Source organism: Mastigoproctus giganteus, chromosome 4, assembly GCF_048544385.1.
Source record: "Mastigoproctus giganteus isolate SK-2022 chromosome 4, ASM4854438v1, whole genome shotgun sequence".
NCBI classification, from domain to species: Eukaryota; Metazoa; Arthropoda; class Arachnida; order Uropygi; family Thelyphonidae; genus Mastigoproctus; species Mastigoproctus giganteus.
The window spans coordinates 116,253,650-116,268,725 of NC_143578.1; the positions used below are offsets into that span (position 1 = coordinate 116,253,650).

General features: G+C 37.4%; 1 protein-coding gene across 1 annotated transcript; it reads right to left on the bottom strand.

Moving 5' to 3' along the window:
- Positions 1–1,540: 1,540 nt before the first annotated feature.
- LOC150087012 (O-acyltransferase like protein-like) lies at positions 1,541–8,469 on the bottom strand. Its single transcript, XM_090371744.1, has 3 exons — positions 8,288–8,469; positions 5,445–5,587; positions 1,541–1,896 (listed from the first exon to the last, which is right to left on the bottom strand). The coding sequence occupies exons 1-3, from the start codon at positions 8,400–8,402 to the stop codon at positions 1,645–1,647; spliced, it is 510 nt and encodes a 169-aa protein (XP_090227870.1). The 5' UTR covers positions 8,403–8,469; the 3' UTR covers positions 1,541–1,644.
- Positions 8,470–15,076: the final 6,607 nt, after the last annotated feature.

Below are 15,076 nucleotides of genomic sequence, written 5' to 3' on the forward strand. Positions count from 1 at the left end.
TATCGAGACAGTACGTGCTCCATTGGGACTGGCCCACCTTCCCGTGGTGTGGACGAGTACCCAGAATCATCTGTCCAGGTGACTGATGCTTCTGGGTAGCCAAGAGGCCAGAACAGAACAACAGAACACACACAAACCTACGTCATTCACATTCTGGCCCATTTGTAGTGATACTGCTCTACACAGAGATACGAGGCGGAGTTGAACAGACGTTCTAGGAGCCGCCCTTTACAAAACACATGTCCACATGTCCACATTTAATGACGAACGACTCTTCACGGACCCTCGTGGGTAGCACAGTTGGTAGAATAGCCGTCTTCCCCACACTAGTTGGAAAAGATTGTGATTGTTGGATATTCTCCAGATTGGTGTAACGTGGGGTTCCACGGATCATTTCTTGGATCACTTGTTTTTCTTAAACGACATCGACGACTGGATAAAGGACGTGATGTCAAAATTTTCAAATGATATCAAGCCCGCAGAGTAACTAATGATTAATGTTAAGCAGCACTTCCACAGGATTACTTAAATAGATTTCAGGGATGGTCAGAAAATGCACCTAAGTTTTAAGGCATCAAAATACAATGTCTTACAGTTGGGGAATAGCAACCCCAAAAGACCTTCACTTGATGAGGTTAAATTAAAAATGGGAAAGGAAGAAAGAAATTCGGAAGTTATGATATGAGACTGTAATTGTAAGACTGCACTTGGAATACTGTAACCTCATCTGAAAACAGACATTGAGCTTCTTGAAATGGTCCAAAGACAGGCAATCTGAATGGTGAGATTGGCAAAAGGGCGACCACACGACGAAAGACTTCGAATATATGGGCTACAGAGCTTGGTAACCAGGCACCTTAGAAGGATCTGATTGAGGTGTATAAAGCTCTGAGAGGGGTTAATAAAATGAATGAAGGCGATGCTCACTGTCATAAAGGATTCCACAACTTGGAGACAAATTAAAATTACGGTGGAAGAGGTTTAGAATGGATTGCAGGCAGTTTCTTTTAGCCAGCGAGTTGTTGATTACTTCAACAAGCTACCTCAGCGTGTAGTTCAGGCTGAAGAAATTCAACTGGATGAACTAACCAGTTCATAAAAAAAAGCCAACTGGATAGTTACTTATGTGAGAAGGAAAGTACATAATTAGTCCGTTTTCTTTTCTACTTTTTGTATGTCTATTTTATACCTTCTTTTATATATTTATTATTTTTGAGTTATTTTATTTTTATTATTATTTTGTTTAATTTTTTTGTTTCTTATCATGTTTTAAGACTATTAATATATTTGTAAAGTATATTATTACATGTTATAGAGTGGGTGAAAAATAAACTCATTTTGTTAATATAATCCCAGTTATGATACGAACACAACATTCAACAATTACAGTAACAACCGAAAGATGAAATAACACTTCAATAGTCTATTCGGATGATTTGATTTCTAGTTAAAAGAAATATTAAGTGATTAACAGATAAATACCATAAACACCTCCAAGCATATGCACAAGCAATCATTTTAAAATATTTAATGTACAGGATCGACTTATTTACAATAGCTGAAAGGTGAACTCGAAATGATGATGGTGGTGGTGGTAGATGTCTAATTGCTCTCTTCCTTAGATAAGACGGATTTCTATTAACGCTATATTTTTCTGCTGTCGGGATTGTCAATGGCTGTAGTAACAGTCTTCACAGAGATAATCTCAATCCCATTTTCTTTGATGTTCGAAGGGTCTTTTGGTGAGAAGCCACTGGTTTCTCCCTGAATCCTTTTCACACTGGATGAAGAAGTGATTATGACTTTCTGTAATGCGAGAAATGGAGACTCAACTAATATGCATAATCCATAAGCAACTGCACAACTAATAACGAAATGTCCAAGGAACAGCCAGACCTACAAAAAATAAATAAATAAAAATGATAATCGCATCATAAAAAGATAACTTAAATATTATTTTATGGAAATTATAATATTAAGGAGTAATAGAGGGCGACAGTTCCAGTTTGGAAGTTAAAGGGATAAAGGGGCACCCTTATGAGAGGAGCCCATCATTCAACAGGGAGGTCATATATATATATAATACACATTCGGGGCATAATTTAAACAGTTAACACTTGTTGGACATGCTCTTGCACTCAACATTTTCAATAGACAATATTATGATTATTTGCTTTTAAATAATTTAAAGAACAAATGATGATTGGAAAATTAAGCGCAGAAGGCAGAGCAAAAACTGCATCACGATACGAAATATGCCATTAAATGTTCTTTATTTTCAAGTGACCATGGCCAGAAGGGAAACCGGTCAGTGTTCAAGTTCAAAGATGATAAAAACCACCCATGGCATAAAGGCACTACTTAGTCAAAAAGTCATCAAAACCACCATGAACTTGAAGATGAGTTCGTAAAATATTTCAAGCTAGCAGGAAAATCGATAACATCACATTTAAGAAAAACTGCAACTGCTGCACTGGAAATTATTATTAGTAGTGGCAAGAAAAAAAGTTTGTATGCATCAGAAAAAAAAAAAAAAATCTCACATCCTTTGTCTTTCCCGTTCAATTGCTTGTCTAGTTTTTCATTGAATTCATCTCCATTTGATGCTGTGAATATCCACACCATCAAATGGAAGAAATTATGCCCCTCCCTGGTGTGTGTAGTTTGAGCAAGAGGAAGAATCCCATCAGCATTGAACTTACTCAGTCCAAACAAGGCCTTAAACGCCTCAATCAGATCACCTCACAGATGCCTAGTCTCCGACACTGCAATTTGCAGAACTGAAGCCGTTCTTGGTAGGACCATCCTTTCGTTCTCTTCAACAATCTCGTTGCCCTTCTCTGTACCCGTTCCAGCAGATCTGCATCTTTCGTAAAATGAAGCCTCCTCCTGACCTGTATACAGTACTCAAGTTGCCGCCTAACCATTGCTTTGTCTTATCTTATCTTATCTCATGGATTAGGCGATCCGCCTGTTCAGATCTCGAAGAGGCCTGCCCATCTTTTCTTTGATCTTCCTCTGTCTCCTTTTCCTTTTGCGCTATATGTATAAGCTCATTTGGGGAATCTATTATCTTCCATTCTTTCTACATGTTCTTTCCATCTTTGTTTTATTTTATCTAATTTTGTACATCCTTTAACATATCTTAAAATTTTCATTTCTGCAACTTGTATTCTATTAATGTCTCTTTGTTTCGGTATCCATGTTTCAGAACCATAAATAAGTGTTGGTATTGCCATTACTTTGTAAAATTTCAATTGTGTTTCATTCCTTGTTTTCTTAGCCAGAGTTCTTTTTATTGTTCCACATGTATTTTGAAATTTCGCCAATTTCTGGTTCATATCTTCTTCGACATCATATGTTATATCACATCCTAGATATTTAAAATGTTTTACTTGTTCTAATATTTTATTGTCTACAACTATTTTTGTTCTCACCGTATTTTTCCACTTAAAAGCCATTGTTCTAGTTTTCATCGTTGATAATTTAACTTTATATTCTTCTGTTATTTGGTTTAATTTAAATACTGCACTTTGTAAATTATCTTCACTATCTTGAATATTACTTAATCATCTGCAAATAACAGTGTATTAATCCTATTCTTTGTATTTAAATATCTATTACTATTTTTGTTCCTTGATATAAACTCTATTATTTTTGTTAGATGCTTTGGGTATCCTTTATTACTCAATATGTCCCATAGTTTTCGTCTGTTTACTCGATGAAATGCGTTTCTAAATTAAACTCTGTTCGTTTTTCTATTATTTGTTTTAATATAAATATATTATCTGTACATGATCTTCCTTTTCTGAATCCTGCCTGTTCTTCGATTAATATTTCGTCGGAGATAATTTTAATTCTATTATTTATTATTTTACTATACATTTTATATTGTTCCCAACGTTTATTAAATAAATTTAGTATCCTGTCTTTTAAAAAAACTTCCTCCATACTTGATCAGGTCTGCATTTATACCATCCATTCCTACTGCTTTCCTATTTTTTGTAGCTTTCAATGCCTTTTCCAATTCTTCCTTCGTTATCGGATCTATGTCACTAACTGGGTCTAACTGTATCTCTTCTTTTGATATGTTGGGTCTTTCCACAATTCTTCATGATGTTTTTTCCATTGCAGTTCGACTTCTTTATAACCTAATCCTCCTCTTATGTTCCATGTTGCAATATTTAAAATGTCCATTGCTTTGTACAATGGGATAATCACCTCCTTACCTCTGTTGGCAAAATTCTTGTATATCATTGAAAAAACCCCATAAGCTGTCCTGGCAACCTTTGCTCTGCTCAGAGAACTCCATACCTGACTACACAATTACCACCAGGTCTTTTACATTTTCGACTATCCTGAGTGTAGTTCCACACAGTTTATAAGTTACTCTGAGATTACTGCTACCCATATGCAGTACTTTGCATTGGTCAACGTTAAATTTCAACTGCCATTTCTCAGTCCATCTGTCTAATATTCCTAGATCTTATTGCAGTAGCTCACCTTGATTACTGTCATTGTCAAAGCGGTTGTGAGTTTCTCATGTGTTATCGATTCTAAGGACAAATGTTCATTCTAAACCTACATTATATTTATTTTATAAAAGTAAAATTGCTTACTTTTTTTTTTATTACAAGCGCTTACAGTAGTTTATTTATGTACAAGGGGGTGGTATAAAGTTCTAAGAACAAGACATAAAATGCATTGATAAATTATAGAATATGTTAATTAAAAACATATTTTATAACTTGTCAATTGTCTTACGCAGTTTAAAGAATTTAATTTTTTATGCCGATTATTCACTGAGAGAACATCCAGCAAATCGAGCATCGTTCAGTAATCAAATTTTTCGCTAAAGAGACCAGAAATGGTAAAGAAATCCAGTAAATCCATGAAAGAATAACTAAAATGTTTTGTGGGCAGTATTACCCAGTTCTGTTGCCAGATGGTCAGCACAGTTCAGAAAATAGTACGGGAGTCAGTTGAGGATGATCCAAGATCTGGTCGACCATTTGAAGAAATCAGTTATGAAAGAACTGCCATCGTTGAAAGAAAATTTTTAGAAAACCGAGGAATTAAAGTATCATTGAGAGAGAGCGTAACATTTCGCATAGAAGAATTTTAACAATATTACATGACCATTTGGAAATGTTCAAAGTCTGTACAAATGTCTGCAAAATACTTTGGTTTTCTCATTAACCGAAACTTTTGTATGAATTTTACGTAATACAGTACTCACTAAACTATTAATTTTCTCTAAAAATAGTATTTCTGTGTTTTTATTTATGCTTGCACGTAGTTGTTAGTTACTTTCCACTTTGTGCCTTTCTTACAATATAACAATACACTGATTTCAAGAAAGAGAATTCCGGGTCAACAACAAAATTATAATAACCTTAAGACGTTTACAAAGACTAAATTATGATAATAGTGAATAAACTTACAGTGACAATATGTCGTCCACTTATCGTTTCTCTTATTGTTCCCATGAAGGTGGCTATCACGGCCCAATGACAGAGGTAAATACTGTAAGACAGCCTTGATAGAGGGATCCAATATTTCCAAGACAATATGCTGTTAATCCAACCTGAGAAATAAAAAAAAAGAGAAAGAATCAGTATATATCGTTCTCTAAATATGAAGTGCGTTTCAGTGCAAATTTTCTCCACTGGATTTTGGACAAGTGTTCCATAAACTTATACATTGAATGAGGCAAACAGTAAGACAGAGGTTACTTAAGCAGCAATTTTTTTAAAGGCGACAAAAAATGAAAGAAAAATATCTGAAAAAGTAAATAAAAGGATGAAAACATTTAATTTTAATTAAATTTATATAAGGATTATATTTCTTTTGAAAGTAGAAACAAACGTATAATAGCAATGTTTTACTTTTAACTGTGTGGTCGTTCTGTATTAATATAATGTTTTTTTATTGCGAATGAATGGAATTTAATGCATTTAGAATAATTTTAATCGGCTTTATTTGATCTATTTTTAGACAACTTCTTTTGGTCATAGTCTCAATGGTTTTAATGCCATGGCTTTTAATGGTGGTAGATTATTTGCTAGTGAAAAAAGAACGATGCGCCATTGAACCTGCAAAATCCAATAATCTATTATCTTGAATCACCCACTTTCCGGCTGTGTTTAGGAAAACCATCCACAAATCTGCCATTTATTTCTCGGATTGAGGAGTAGAAATGATTATGCAAAGTACAGATTCCACCTTCCAATAATATGAAAACTTTGCGGTTTTCTCGATGTTGCTGGAAGGCCAAATTCCACTAGTCACCTTTACTGTCCAGTGATAGGTTTAGAAATTTTTAGATAATCGTTTGTAAACAATATCGACAAAGCACCTTCCATCTATTTGAATTTGCTCATATATTGCCTAAAAGAAATTAAGTGACCCAGAGGATTTAGACTATTACACAGGTAATCGTTTGAAGAACATCATTTTGTGGTTGGTATTCCAAATCTGTTGAATTGGACAGTCCAGAAAATTCAGCAACACAATAATTCTCGCTATGTCATCACAGTTTCCTTTGACTCGTGATTTTTGGAGATCTGGTATCGGCGGGTCTTTAAAACGAAGCAATCGTCAATGTGGTTGAGCGGTTCTCTCCACATCACTGGAACAGCAAAAGGCATACTTTTCATTTTCCCAGTTATCCACATCATCAGGTTATTGGTGCGGGTAATACGTGTGGAGCCCAAGTTTTCTCCCGATCACCAATTTTGCAACCGAAGTACTAAGAATATGCACGTTTAGTAATACTGTAGAATTTTTGTTGTAAACTATCGCACACTTAGCAGAAATTGTCAGGGTCGTTTATACACTTCCTTTTCTTTTGCCTAAACATTTGAATAATACAATGCTAACAAAACAGAGAAGAAACAAACAATATCCAATAGATACGCAGATACCAAGCTGCGCAGTAAGTACTGTAGTTTAAAAACAAACCACGATCAGGACTAAGGCACGTAATAAACGGAAGCACAGGATAACACAACAGCACTGATTTTTAAACGCAATCAACGATTTACTGTACCTGAAATCCACGCTGAGTTCAATAGGAAAAAAGAGAAACTTCAGTGTCTACGTCCACTGTAAAACTTCATCTTAAATGACCAGGACTTCGTGGTCGTGTAGCGGTTCAAAAACCAATATCAAAACGTCAAAATCGAGAAAAAAAAAAGGCTTGGGCTGAGAGCCGTCAACGTTGAACAGTTGAAAAACGTACTGTGGACGGATGAATCCAAATTTGCGATGTTTGGAACAAAACGTAGAGCTGATGCGAGACAAACTGAAGAAAAAAATGGTGCCACATTGTTCAATGCCTACAGTCCAGTACGGTGGTTCTGGTGGTTGTTTCATCATGAGCTGGGTTTGCTTCTGTTTTTCTGGAGTGGGTGATATCGTACAGAATTGAAGGAATTTTAAGAAATGAAGGCTATAAAAATTCTTAAAGGTAATGCAATATCCTTTGGACATCTTTCTGGAAGAAACCTTGAAGAAATTTTATATTACAACAAGACAATGACCCAGCGCAGCTGTAGGATGTGTAATGACTTTCTAACAAACAATAGGAGGAGGTATTGCAAATTGTGGTGTGGCCATCTCAATCGCCTGATGCAGTGATAAAATCTCGTGGAGGATATTTTGATGGAAAATCAGCACAGTTGTTAATATTAATCATTTTATTACTTTTTTTCTGTAAATTTTCAATGCTTAATAAAAAATCTTTAAAAAAATAACTTTGTATGTGTTGTTTTATAATATTAAACCTTACATTCTCATAGTTAATTTTCTCCCCCCAAAAAAAACTTAAAATATATCCTATCATACAGAATATTAATTAATATTATTTTCTATTGCTGATTAACATTTTTCTCTCCTAGAAAGAGAAAGAAAAAAAAACGTTCAGCAATTTCTCTCCTAGAAAGTATTTCTATGGATGGAGACTCCATCTATCTAAAATTGAGTTAAACATTCATCCCCGATAATGTACACTAAAATTGAGTTAATTATTCATCCATGATAATGTACAGTTGAACGATTGAGTGTAATATGGTTAGTGTTGCAGATATATAAAAAAATATGCAATAAGGTTTTTTTTTTTCTTTCCGTAACAGTTAGTTCTGATGAGATGTAGAAAACTTTTCATTAAAAGCACCGTTAACTGTAATTCGAGTCAAACAGACCTATATTGGATATCATGAGTTTCTTCGTCATACAACTTCCCAAAAGAATATATACCAGAACCATGATGAGAAGGTTCACTTACCACCATAGCCGTAGGCACATGTCAGTATGACCCAAAGTACGCCTAAGGACCATGCAATCCTATGGAGGGGACCATACGCAACTGCTTCTAAGGTACTATAATCCTTGCCCAACATCCAAGCGTGAGTTCCATAAAGTGATGATGTGCTGAGTAGAACTGCAGTCACCCATCCAATCACTTGAACCATCTGGAACAAAAATTCGTTATGTTTCTTTCTATAACAACAGTGTAATTGATTTGCTATATTTAAAACGACAGGTAAATGTAAATAGAAGCAGATTTTATTACGATTGATAATAAATATGACGCGATTATACACTCAGTGATCACTGAATTATGACTACCTACCTAATACCGTGTTGGGCCAAAGTTTATACAGATAACAGCCAGTATTCGCCTAGGCATTGACTCCACTAGATATCTGAAAACGTCCGTAGGGATCTGTAGCCATGCTGCAGGATCGATGACAGTTGCGTGTCCATGCGCTTCAATTCCCGTTCCAAAACATCCCACAAGTGTTCAATTGGTTTGAGGTCAATCGAATTTGGACGCCAATCAAGATGGGTAATATCTTCACTGTGTTCCTCGAACCACTTGTACACACTGCGGCCCCATGACAAGCGCATTATCATCTTGGAAGATCCAGTTGCAGTCCGGAAAAAACAGTGTGGCAGGGTACAGATGGTCTCCTACGAGTTGCCATTAGACCTCACCACTGAAACGTTGATCCAAACGCACCAAAGATCATAGTTCTTGCCAGCAAAACATGCCCCATATTAAGCAACCTCCACCTGCCTGGATAGTGGGCAACATGCACGATAGGTCGATGGACTCGTGTTGCTTGCGCCACACACGAAGGCATCCGTCGACATTTTGCACCAGATATTTGGACTGATCCGACTAGCATACTCGATTTCCATTCTTCCACTGTCCAACCAGTGTGTTGTTGACATGACAGCATTCATTGTCGACGATGATCAACGGTGAAGAGAGGATGTCTCTTGAGTTATCTGATATAGAATCCCATACCTCTGAGTGTGCAGTGCATAATCATTTGGGATATTGTTCTTGAATCCCATTCTTCCATTCCATTCTTCCATTTCCATTCTTCCACTGTCCAACCAGTGTGTTGTTGACATGACAGCATTCATTGTCGACGATGATCAACGGTGAAGAGAGGATGTCTCTTGAGTTATCTGATATAGAATCCCATACCTCTGAGTGTGCAGTGCATAATCATTTGGGATATTGTTCTTGAATCCCCTATATTGTATTTTAATGTCATCTGTTGCAGAGCAACCAGCATTCAGCTCTGACAACGTGCTGCACACCTCGCTCACCACGAACATCCATTTTGAGTAATCCTTTACAGTTCTGTCGGCAGAAGGTGGTTTGACCCGTTGAACACTAATTTTTGTACACCTTAACCTCAGTGGGCTGTGAGCAACTGACAAGACGTACCATTTCCAATATGAAACTCGACGCACGAGCTTCCACAATCATGGAAGCTCCATGATACCTTTACTAAGTCATAACTGCTTTGACCTAGAATCACTTCGACTTGCACGACCAGATGCAAATTATCACTGCTGTAGCGTACGAAGTTGTTCGGCTTTTCATACTGCGAGCAATTCAGCATATTCCATTATGGATGGGGTGGTCATAATTCAGTGATCAATGAGTGTATAGTACCTTTAAATATATAATGAACTGCGTCTTCTCTGAATTTGGAAAAAAATAAAATAAAATACTGAAACTATTGCTCCAGGCAGACAAACTTGCCTAATCGATAATCAGCCATTTTCGATTATCAGATCAAAGAGCGGAAATCAGTTGTATAAGATAATGTATATATTGACACTCATTTTCATTGATTAATTTATTAAATCAAAAAATCCCTCATTCCACCTAGCAAAACGGAGGTACTGTTGTGAAGTGATAGTGGAACATGTGCAAATAAACTGCGGAAGAAATGAAATGATCCAATGTAGAGGGATGAGTTCGTAATACAATAAGGGATGCGATTTATTTATCTTTTATTACTAAGCTTGGAAACGGTTTTGCTCAGCATAGTACAAATGTGAGTGCTTCAGCTCTTCGACATCAGGATTTTTTCACTCAAAATGCATGCTTGACCTCCTAGTGATAAGTACTAATATCCCTGAAATGGCTGGCAGTCTGAGAAGTGGTGGAAATTTCGATAATTCCTTTCATAGTCATTTTTATAGCCTAGATAAGTACGTGGTGTCCCATATGAATATGAGCAGGTCTCAAACAAAGGGGGCTTTTGTCCCAGGTATACAGCAAAGAGAAACCTTTCCTTAATTACAAACCACATCTTCGTAGGGGGACGTCCAACCAATTTTTGATATCTGGATGGCTGTTGTGGTCTTTTATTCCTTTAGCACAGCGATTAATTCAGTTACTGATTGCAGGCAGGTTAGTCTGCCCTGAAGTCAATGTTGCAGTTCATACCAAAGGTATTCAATGAGCTTATGGTAAAAGCGCTGGGCATGCCAATGAAGTTTTTGCATGCCCATGTCACTTCAGGCAGCGCAGTATGGCATAGTGCATTGCCATGCTAAAAGAGAAAGGGGTCTCCCCATTCTGCAGCCACAGTGTAGAGCGGAACTGCGCAGAATTTTAATGTACCTCATTGCATTCATTGTTTCCGCAAATACACCAATGATCCAAAGCTAAAATTTCGAGAAATACCCACAGAGGGCGATAGCACCTCTACAAAACTTCGCTTGGCATGAAAAAATAACGTTCTTCCCAGGCCATTAGATCGGAAGAAAGCATACAGTAATCCATCACTCCATAATACAGCTTCCCAATGTTCTAGAGGCCAATTACGATGCAGTAAGAATTACATGGCCTAAATCGACTACTGCAAGGCTTTCGACTCCGTCCTCCACAGCTGGCTGACAGAAACGCTGAAGATCTACAAAGTCAACCAGTCAGTGACAAACTTCCTAGAAGCAACCATGGCGAAATGGGGCACCGCCATCAAGGTCGAGAACATCAACCCAACCCACTCACAACATGAGAGGAATCTTTCAAAGAAGACTTAAGCCCATTATGGTTCTGTCTAGCACTGGACAAGATGTTCACCGTGCTGAACAACAGCAAGTACGGATATACCCTTAAAGAAGGGAGGAAGAAATTGAACACTCTTCCCACCTATGTACATGGCAAACGAGAATCAAATCCAACAGCTATTCCGGATCACCAAATAGTTCAGTAATGACATCAGGATGAAATTCAGACTAATCAAATTTAAAAACGACGGACTGCATCGGGGGGAACCAGTCAATCGAAACTACCAGATGAAGACTGGTAAAGAGATCGAAGCCATAAGACAGAAAGAGATCTACAAATACCTGGGATGATGCAAACTGAACAGCTGGAAATCAAGAAGTCATTTTGCAGTTTAATAGAAGAGGCAAACTTGTGGATGGAGTTCATCAGTGATTTGGAGTTGTCAAAGAAGTCAATGAGAGAGTCATTTGCTGATTCTGTTTTGTGGACTGAACTTCATAAAGTCCGTGGTGGCAGAGTCAACGCGAAACAGTGTAAGGTTCCTGACTTGTATACAAGGAGCATTGAAGTTGATTTTACTAAGGATATCAGATGCTTCATAAGTTCCAGTGATTACTTCGGCTAGAAGGGTAATGTCAGCAATAACTCTTCTAGTGCACAGAGGTCTCAGATGAAAGTAATCACACAGTGATTCATAATACACTGAGTGATAGAAAAGAGGATTACTGTACGTAAGGTAACGGACAAAATTTTTTTGGACTGCTTCAATTTTGTTAGTTAAGGTCTTTGTGTGAGGATTCTAGATGGGTGAACTGAATTCAAGGATTGGCAGAACAATAGTTTTATAAAGGATGACAGCATATCTGTAGTTTTTGAACTTAAGTGTTCCGTTTGATGAATCCCAGTGTTTTGAATGCTTTGCTAGTGATTTTAAGGACATGGGCATCGAATTTAGCACTGCTGGAGAAGAGAATCCCCAAGTCGTTAACTTAGTCACACCTTTCGATGATCACAGAGTTAATACTGTACTCCGTATTTATTAGTTGTGGAGATCTTGCCGGATGAGAAAGAGATTACTTTGCACTTCGAGGGGTTAGCAGACAAGCCATAGTCACAGAGAGAATTTATCGAGAACACATTGAAGCTGTTGAGAATCGGTAATCTCCTTCACTGCTGAGTAGATCTTAAGACATCTGCATAGAGAGCAACTTGAACATTGGAGGTGTAGATGAAAGAAGGAAGATCATTTATGAAAACAATGAAAAGAAGAGGACCTAAGGGGAAGCTGTGTGGTACTCCACGTAGTGGTATAAAACTGTCTGAGTTCACTTGATTGATGATAACGCTCAAGGAACGATGCGTAATATAGCTGCGTAGCCATGAGAACAAAGGGTCACGGATACCATATAGCTTAAGTTTTTCCAGAAGTTGTTAGTGCGGGACTTTATCAAATGCCTTAGATATATCTGTGAAGACTGCATCAACTTGAAGGTGGTTATCAAGAACTTCAGAGGTGTATTGTCAGAAAGCAAGCAAATTTGTGACTACTGACTTGCCACTGCAGAAACCATGTTGATTCTGATCAATGAAAGGCCTGAAGAATTCGAAGAGATGTTTGTGTACTGCTGTGTCGAAGAGTTTAGCCAGGCTGTTTTGCAAGGTTATGGGTCTGTAATCAGTTACATCATTTTTATCACCTTTTTTGAAAATAGGAACTATATTGACCTGCTTAAAGTGCTTAGGATACTTACCCAGCCTGAGAGACAAGTTGAAGATCCGCAGTATGAGGGGTTTTAAGGTAGTGACAGTCATTTTCCAAAATAAGCCTGGAATATCATCTGGACCTCTAGTATAGTCATTTCTCATTCTTTTTAATGCCGGATTTAAATCTTCATCTGTGATAAAGAGGTTAATGAGGATATCATCTTTAACAGGTGTGAAGTCAGGAAATGAGGCAGGTCTCAATGTATCCTTTGTTTGAATTCTGGAAAAAAATGTTTGGCAAACTCTTGAGCAATAATGAATTCGTCCGATAAGAGAATTCCATCTGCGTTATGGAGTTGTAACTTTCTACTAGTTATATTCTTATGATTCATGAAATTCCAGAATGGTTTGATATCTCTGTGAGTAAGCAGACTATCCTGAACTGGCTCTGTATACATATTTTAAGATTTTAATATGAGCGTTTTCACTTCTTTGTGCAGTTGGCTGAATATTTCATAGTATTGACTGTCACCTGATTGCGTATAATTGTTTCTATAGAATTCTTTGGATTTAATTTTGTGTATTAGTTCGCTGTTATACCAGTGCGGATAGGTAGAGCGTGCGGTCAGATGGGATTGAGGAACAATGTCAGATATAACTGAGTGAACACAGTTGATCAGGTTATTGGTGAGCACATCGATGTCATCCATATCGTCAAAGAACTGCTTATCTATGTTGCTGAGATCTAGATTGAGCCAGAGGCCAGTCAGCCATTCTGAAATTGAATCGTGGCGAACGGGAGCTGCATTTGAAGTTATGAGAAGTCACAGTGATGTCAAAAGTAATTGGCGAATGATCCGAGTGAAATATAGGGTTGTGTTTGCGAACCTCAATATGAGTAGAGGAGAATATTAGGTCAAGGTAGGCATTTTCTCTGGTTGGAAAATTACAAACTTGTTCAAGACCATAGCTGTGAAGCATATTAAAGATGTTGTTGTTATTTGGTTTTTAGGAGCATTAGCAACTAAGGCCATATTGCTCCGGGAATATGCGGTGGTCGTTCCCTGACGTTCCGCATCCTCCGTATTTGGTGGTGACGGGCATATTAAAGAGAGCCCTAGTCTGAAATGATGGAGAAGAAGATCCTAAATTGGCCATTTGACAGTTAAAGTCACCCAAAACCATTGCTATGTCGGCAGATTGAATTAGTGGGAAGATAGATTCCAGCGAACTAAGTACTGAAGGTCGATATTAGTTAAGGGAGGTGGAAAATAAAGTAATACGATTAAAACTTTTAACTTGCCAAGATGAAGAAGGCAGTATAGTGATTCAATATTTGTGAAATTTGATGCAATTTCTTAGAGTATACGGTTAGAATGTAAAATAGCTACTCTGCCTCCACGAGATCCTCTGTCCTTTCTATGGATTCTATATTGCCCATCTATAATCTCCTGATCATCAATATCTATGGAGAGCCAGGTTTCAGTGAGCAGGTAAATGTGAGCCTTGGATTGCTCTAAAGTGGTTTAGGTTGCTAACTACACTCCTGCAATTCTGAGGGTAAGCACTGAAGCTATGAAGCAGGGCCACTGATTGCTATGCATTTGGAGAAGGGATTTTGGATTCCCTTGGTGGTCTGTCCGTGAAGCGTTTTACTAGAGCCCCCGATAAGAGGGATCTTAGATTCAGCACTTTTTCCGTTTGTGATGGAAGGTATGTTATTATAAAAGATGAGTAGGCGGGACACCGTGTCTTCAGAGAACGGACATCCACACCGAAACCATATTCTTCTTTAATTAAGTTGATAAGATCTTCAGATTTAGTAGCGGTTCCAAGCCTAAAAACAAAAATTCGGTCTTTTGTGGGAATAATTGTGATATTGTACTTTTGTTTGAGTAACTTAGATTATCTGCATTAGTTACATTCTGTGTTTGATGCATTTTTGCTGGAAGCTTGGAAATGTATCTTGAGATAGAGGCTTCAGCATTTTCTGAAGGTTTGTTCTGTTTTGATCTTTGGTGTGATATTTGAGACTGGCAAATT

Coding starts and splice junctions, on each gene's coding strand:
- LOC150087012 (XM_090371744.1), bottom strand. CDS start 8,402: ATGTTGGGCAAGGATTATAGTACCTTAGAAGCAGTTGCGTATGGTCCC. Junction 5,588..8,287: donor ATGTGCCTACGGCTATGGTG/GTAAGTGAACCT, acceptor TTTATTTCTCAG/GTTGGATTAACAGCATATTG. Junction 1,897..5,444: donor GTGGACGACATATTGTCACT/GTAAGTTTATTC, acceptor TATTTTTTGTAG/GTCTGGCTGTTCCTTGGACA.